The sequence below is a fragment of the Coloeus monedula genome (assembly GCF_965178545.1).
Source record: "Coloeus monedula genome assembly, chromosome: 25".
Lineage (NCBI taxonomy): Eukaryota > Metazoa > Chordata > Aves > Passeriformes > Corvidae > Coloeus > Coloeus monedula.
In genome coordinates, this window is record NC_138805.1 from 6,782,669 (window position 1) to 6,789,916 (window position 7,248).

Genomic DNA, 7,248 nt, shown 5'->3' on the forward strand with positions numbered 1-7,248 from the left:
TCATTTACTTGGATGCCCTTTTTTCCTTGCCCCTGGCACCCCAGTCCCGTGCCTGGCTTTGTGCACAAGATGCCTGCAGTCAGTTTTTCGAGGAAGAGGTGGGAATGTCAGGTTCAACCCACTCGAGTTCATCCAGCTCCACAAGAGAGACCATCAGACATCCAGCATTCACCAACAGCTGCCAGGTGGATCTCTACAAGTATGAGAACCAGGAAGAGCCTAGAAAGGTATCCGATGGGATTTGGGTGTTTGGTGGCTATTGGACCTGTTTCCTGAGGAGTGAAGAAAGTTGTGGGGATGCTTGTGAAACTTGTAACTGAGACTGGAGCAAGGGTGCCACTGGGAAGGAAAGCCCCAGGCCAGTTCTGCCCTGCAGGCAGCCTTTCCCAGCTAGAAGGTGGAGATGGAGGTGGTGTTGTCAGACTCTATCCCGCTAGCCTTCCTTGTCACCTCCAGGATCTCCTGCAGGGTCTCCTGGCTTATGCAGCCAAGCTCCTGCAGGATCCGGAAGAAGTCGTTACGGAACTTGACCCCAATAAAGGCGTAGAGGATGGGGTTGAGGCAGCAGTGTGTGAAGCCAATGGCCTCTGTCACCATGATAGCTGTGTCCAGCTGGTCTTCCAGGAGGCAGTTCTTGGTGAAGGCTTCTAGCTTGGTAAGTGTGTTCAGGAAGATGACAATGTGGTATGGGCTCCAGCAGAGGAGGAAGATGCCTGTGACCAGAATGGCCACACGGACGGCTTTTTGCCTCTGCAGGCGCTGGGACTGACACAGTGCCCGGATGATGGCCATGTAGCAGTAACACATGACCAGCAGAGGCACAAAGAAGCCCACGGTGTGGTAGAGGAAGCGGGTTGCCAGCCATGCATTGTTTCCATCAATCCCAACCTCTGGAAAGTAGCAAATGCTGCGGTTGCTGTCATCTGTCCAGACTTCCATGAAGATGAGATCAGGTAAAGTCAGAAGCAATGAGCAGAGCCAGACAGCCGCGCAGGTGAGGTGGATGGAGCGAGCTCTGCGTTTGCGGTAGGTGTGGATTGCATAGACGATGGCCAGGTAACGATCCACCGCAATACACCCCAACAGCATGCTACTGCAGTAGAAATTGATCTTGTGGACAGCACTGAGTATCTTGCAGAGGAACTTCCCGAATACCCACCCAGCCAAGCTCTCCACCACACTGAATGGAAAGGTGAGCAACAGTGCCAGGTTGGCCAGTGTGAGGTGGAAAAGGAAGTTTTCTGTGGTGGTGCGAGACCGCTTGAACCTCTCTAAAATGACCAGGACCAGGGCATTGCCCACAGTCCCCAGCACAAACATCAGCAGATAGATGAGGGGCATGAAGACCTTTCTGAAGGGGTCTCCCTGGTTGCCAACCACAGATGAGGCTGGGTTGAAGCAGAAGTAGCCCTCCAAAGAAGGGGTGGTGTTCTCAGCTTCGTAGTAACCACTCAGCTCCACCTGGCTCTGGGGAACAGAGAGAGTCTTGTTAATGGAGGGGAGTTTCTGAACACAAGAACCCGGTCCCTCAGCTGCACCTGGCAGACCTAAACGGAGCACCCCCATGTCCTGCAGCCCACCTGCCTCAGGAGGAGATGCTGTCTGCAATGTGATGACCTTGGAGGCCCCTCCACTGCCAGGAGGTGCAGCAGCAGGTAGAGAGGGTTTTCTCCATCTGTGACAGTGAGGGCTGCTCAGTCTGTAATCTTTAACTGGAGTATTTGGGGATGTTTTTGTGTCCAGTCAGATGATCAGTTTCATCTTCTGGTTCTTGCCAAGTTGCCTGCTGGTGCATTTTGCTTTCTCACATAGAATGGAACCCTCCTCTACCAGCTTTCCTGATTTTTTCCACCCATTTCTGGCATGGACCGCTCCTGTCCTGCCTGCTGCCTGCTGCCTGCTGTCAGGTATAAAGATGGTAGGATTCACCGCACAGCACATCAGTAGCTCAAATTTTGTGCAGTGAACCTGTCCCCTTCTTCTCCTCCTCAGAGGCCTGAGAGCTGCCTACGACAGAGCAAGGTGAGGTGGTGACAGCAGCAGCTGTCCTTTGAGATCGCTTTCCACACACTCAGAGGAAGGTGTGGGGCAGGTGTTCAACACAATGGGAGGAAAGCCTCTGAGGCACTATGGTGTCATAGCGACAGGAATAGGTGATGGAGAGAGAGATCTGTTCTGCTGATAAACCCTTCAGTCCTGAATTAATTGCAGTCAGAGCAGGAAAGGGAAGGGAAAACACCACTTGGACCCCAGGCTGATACCCAGTAAGGGAAGAGCAATAGAGCTGCTGCAGATGTGATTCGCCCTTGGCTTGCTGTATCTTCTTGACCAGCCTGTGTTTGGGCTGAGGCTGTGGGCAAGTCTCGAGTGCTGGGAAGCTGGAATTCTGCTCAGGATGAGTTCCCTGGATGGTAGTCACGCTCCAGCTGGCCTTGCACAAACAGAGAGTGGTGGAGGAGGCTTGTGGCAAACTGAAAATTAGTAACAACTGGGAAGAGCTCAGCAGCAGCCACCCTGAGGTCCCCCACCCACGCCCTCTCTGGAGACCTGTGCTGAGACTTCAGTGTTGACCACAGCGGAAGTCTCTGCTCATGCTTTCATACCTTTCACTGCCAGCTGCAGCCGTTTGCACCTGCTGCGCCTTCCCTCACCAGCCAAAGTTCCTATCTAAAAATACCAGCCCTGCTTTACACAGTTTTAGACCTGATTTGGGGGGTTTTTGCTCACCCAATGGGCTACTAAGCAAAATTACTGTTACCAGCCTGGAGTCTCGTGTTGTGCCTGCCTAGGGAAGGGTGATTTATGTTTCTTTTCTCTCGGGCAGCTTTCTCTGGGTAAGGAACTGGGTGCCTCTGCACGTGACGTGGCAGCAGCAGGACTCATCCAAACTGCTCTGCAGGTGAAACCATCTGCATGGTTCCAAGAGGAGCCTGGGCATGCTGATGGGGCAGAAGCCTATGGAGCATTACCAAACATGTAGAGCAGACAGCTGGCACAGGCAGTCCCCAAGCAGTGGACAGTAGGAGGGCGAATGAGTCCTTGGGAAAAGTGGGAAATAACCCTACCCAGCTCTTGCTAATGTAACTGTGGGGCTGCAAGCCTTTGGTGAAAAGCATTTTGTATTACCAAAGAACTTTTATTTTTCTGGTTTAGGGTATGATTTTGGAGACCAGAGATTGCTGCTAAAGACAAAAGCCTTAAGAAATCCCTCCCAATTATATCTCTCCCCAGCTTGAAAGTATTTCCTGCCTATGCTGTACTTAGACCTTTCATCAGGAGTTACCAACATGCATAGAAATCTGTGATGTGTTGGCCAGGGCCAGATCCTTGAAGCTCTCTGAGAAAAACAAAACCAACCTAAAAAGCTTTGCAATTTGGTGCAGAGACCAAACCAGGCTGCTCAGGCTGTGCAGGTGACTGTGCTGAAAACCCCAAACAGATTGTATGTTGGAATGGGAAATTTCACTGGGAAGAGGTTGGACGATTCCATCTTTGAAGGGAAAAATGAAATGATAGAAAATGGCTGGGTTTGCTGGCTGGAGTGTCAGTCTTCCCTAGGAGCCATGCCAGCGCCATCGTTGGCAGTGGATGGGCAGCTTGGGCAGTGTTCAGTGGCTTTGGCTGCTGACCAGTTTCCAGCATCGCCTTGCATTTGGAGCCGGAAGTGCAGAGGCTGAGTGCCACTATCAGACACCATCTGATTGCTGATGGGGAGCGGGTAGGGAGGGCTCTGACTGTAAACCACTCGCTGTGGGTAGGCGAAGTGTGTGCAGAGCTGTGTTTGAGTCGTCCTCTCCTGCATCTCTGAGCAGAGCAGCACATGTGGGTAGGAACGGACAGAGATGAGTTGGAGACAAATAAAAGAGGATGAAAAATCAGAGTCTGGGCTGAGACAGGAAAGGCAGGGGCCAGAGCTGCAGGAGATGCACTTAATATGACAAGCAGAGGCTTCTGGGGGCTGTGCTGGAATTCTCATTTCTAGGACTGGAAGTGGGTGACTGCCTGATACGGGATGGGATAAGTCAACAGTGTGCATGCAGAGGGACCTTTGTACAGGTCTCCTGCAAGACAATAGCAGCAGTTTTGGGGGTGGGAGAAAAAGTGGTGTCTCTTTCTGTAAGAGAGCAGGCAGTCAAGTGCATGCCCGGGAAGGCCATTCCTGTGTGCTTTTTGTTCAGGGACCCCTTTACCCCTATAACCTGCATCACAGAGTTATTCTGGTCTCCGTGTGTCAGCCGTTTCTCTCAGATCCCCACACCTGTCAGCAACCAAAACATTTGGCTGCGGAAGTGAAGCAACCTGTGCACGGTTACGGTTTTTCCATGCGAACCATTCCCTTCTAGTCGATGCCAGGGCTGGGAGCAGCACACTTCATTCCCAAAACCTTAAAACTGTAACTGCCCACATCAGTACGATTTACTGACACAGCTTCTGCTCGTGCCTTCTCCAGGGGCTGAACCAGGGAAATCCAGGACTAAGACCAAGGCCTGTGGAAATACCATGTTACTGTAGTGTAGGTGCCTTTACGGTCTTGAGTCATGTTGGTCCCATTGCAATGAAAACTGGCCTGAGGAACCTCGGGGAACCTGGTGTAGATCCCAGCGGTCTTTCTGCAACTGTGTTTTTGTTTAGTCTGCAGCTGAGGAAGGTTAGCAGGCAAAGCTATGGAGAAATGGGGTTATCATTTTGGGGACGGTACTTTTCTGCAAGGTTACAGAGTCAAATGGTCTCATACGGAATCAAAATTTAGGTGAGGCTCTCACTGTATTCTGTGTGATACTGAGATAAATGCCCTTTTGGTGCAAACGTTCTCATCATTTTTCCTTCCATAATTGCTCAATTGATCAAACAATCCTCTCTACACAAGGCAGGGTTTGTGTTTTGTGTTGCCACTGACAAGACACTTTGGAGGCCCTTTTTTTCAAATCTCTGTGGGTAGGTTGCTGCTACAAGCACCTAGCATAAGTAAAGCAACATATGGCACCACCAAAGCAAATACAGTGATGCTCATGTGATATCTGTGGCCTCCCTGTTCCAGGGAGGGAGCCAAATCTGGGAAGCTGCCAGGAGACAGAGGTGGGAAACAACATATGTCAAACTCCCAACAGCAGAAGTCTTGAGAAAAGGTTTAAAACTCTTCCTGCCGTGGCACCTGACTGTGGGCATTTAGTCCTAAAATCAGCTGGGTTCCCCCTCCCCCCCCATTCCCGTCACATGGGGTCTCCTTTATGATGTAAAATAATTCACAGCAGAGATTAAATCACTAAGATAAGGATTATGGAAAGTTTTGTATGCAAAGAAAAGGAGGTGAAAAAGGCTTGAGTTTGCTTATAACCTCTCAGCAAATTTTAGCACTGCCACTGAACTTCAACAGAGGTCAAGGAAATAAGCGTCTTCTCCAAAAAAATTTTAAAGGAATGACTGCCATTTGCAAAGGATTTTTATACTGGATGAATCAGAAAAGAAATAAGGAGGGTAGGGCTTGCTCCCCCATCTCATTGCTCTTCCCTGGTGTGTAGGAAAAAAGGAGGAACAGAAAATTTGGTAACAATTGAATCCAACATTTCTCTTTTTGGAATAACTAATCCTGAGGTCTGCTGCAGAGAGCCACTGTAGTAAAAAATAAATTCTGAGATGCAATATTTGAAACCCAGCGTAATGATAATGCTGCTGTGTGCTTCCCGTTGGACAGCACAACGTACTCTAAAAGGTGCAGCTGCTCTTATGCACTTGTAAATGCTGGGAAGAGAACTGTGAGGTAGAATACCTAGTGTCATCACTCCCTGTTAGAAGAAATACTTGCAATTTTATCTTCCCCTCTTGTAAATATAATGCATATTCCCCTTTCAGCAGAGTCTATGACAGCCTGTATGTGAAGAAATCAAGCAGGATGGTCATATCAAGGGTTTTCACACATGGAGAGAGAAGACTGGGTTTGCTTGGGTATTCCAGTTGTGTAAGGAGACCAGATCAGGTGTACAGGGCTTCGCATACTGTGTACAAAGTCATCTATACCGCCGAAGGCTGGTGCAAAAGGTGCCTGGCTCGGAGTAAGTGTTTTACACCCACATTGTGCTAATGGCTGTGCAGACAGCAGGGCAGCAGGGAGCAGAGGCTGGGACAGGCTGGCAGCACAGGATGGGACTGCTGGAGCCCTGCTCTCCAGGTGAGTCACCTGGCCCTTTGCAGACACTCTGGTCTGTGTCCTCATGCAAGCTCAGTATTTGGGCTTAGTGCTTGCCAGCACATCTGTGCACAAGGTGCCGGTAGCTAGGCAGCTTTCCCTAACAGAATACTCAGCACCCCTGGATCACAGTGGCTGCAGCCACACTACGCTGGCTCTCTGCAAGCAACAGCATTGTGCTTGTGGTCAAGTCTGGACTTAAGGAATGCAAGGACAGATTACACTGGCATAAGAAATGGCTCAAGCTCTGCCTCTGCCAACAGGAGGGTGAGAAGACGGACGGCCAGAAACCTGGCCTTTCTGCCCACCCCAGCTCTACCTGCCATCCCTGTTGTCAAGCAAAGCCAGGCCCAACTCACCAAGTCATAGGTCTCTGATGAGTAGCTCACAGGCCCCATGGTTTGAGGGGCAGGATCCGTCTCTCCTCCAGAAGTTTCTACAAAAGTTCTTTTCTGGGGTGGAGTTAATCATTTAAGTGAGTAGGGAGGGACACAGAATGTAACAATAGAGTATTTGCAAGGCAAATGAGCTCCAGGCATAGCGTGACCTGATTGATGTAAAGATTAGCATCTAGCTCTATCATCTTTTTACTAGTGCTATAAGTTGATTTTTAAAGTACAGTTTGAAGAATCCATATTCCGTTGGTCTGTAACACAGAAGATCCAGAACATCCTTAGGTCTTCCCTGGAAACCTTCAGGGCTCTTTCCCACAGCCGTCCTTGTTCCAGGTAGTCCAAAAGGCTTTGAAAAGTTCTGTGCCAAGGACCACCTTTACCAGTAACCTCCTGGATCCAGGCTCTTCTTTGGAGCTGTGCAGGACTTTGAAGCATGGGTATGGTCTGTATGATCATCGCCCTCTGCCTGGGGGTTCTCCTGGCTGCTTTAACCCCAGTGACTTGTGGTTGTCTTCTGCTCCTTCTCCTGCTGCTTCGCCCCTCGTCTGGGCTTGGGTGAGTGTGAGGTGGCTTGCACAGGAAAGCAAAGCCTTGGCAGCCGCTCTGCAAGTCTCGAGCAGGGCTCGCAGGGGCTGGGCAGCTTGATTTCACAAGGGTAACAAAGGAGAA

General features: G+C 50.1%; 1 protein-coding gene across 1 annotated transcript; it reads right to left on the reverse strand.

The window, feature by feature from the left end:
• Window positions 1-390: 390 nt before the first annotated feature.
• On the reverse strand, window positions 391-6,767 carry CXCR5 (C-X-C motif chemokine receptor 5; the record flags this gene model as incomplete). Its single annotated transcript, XM_082297086.1, has 2 exons — window positions 6,544-6,767; window positions 391-1,467 (listed from the first exon to the last, which is right to left on the reverse strand). The coding sequence occupies exons 1-2, from the start codon at window positions 6,580-6,582 to the stop codon at window positions 391-393; spliced, it is 1,116 nt and encodes a 371-aa protein (XP_082153212.1). The 5' UTR covers window positions 6,583-6,767.
• Window positions 6,768-7,248: the final 481 nt, after the last annotated feature.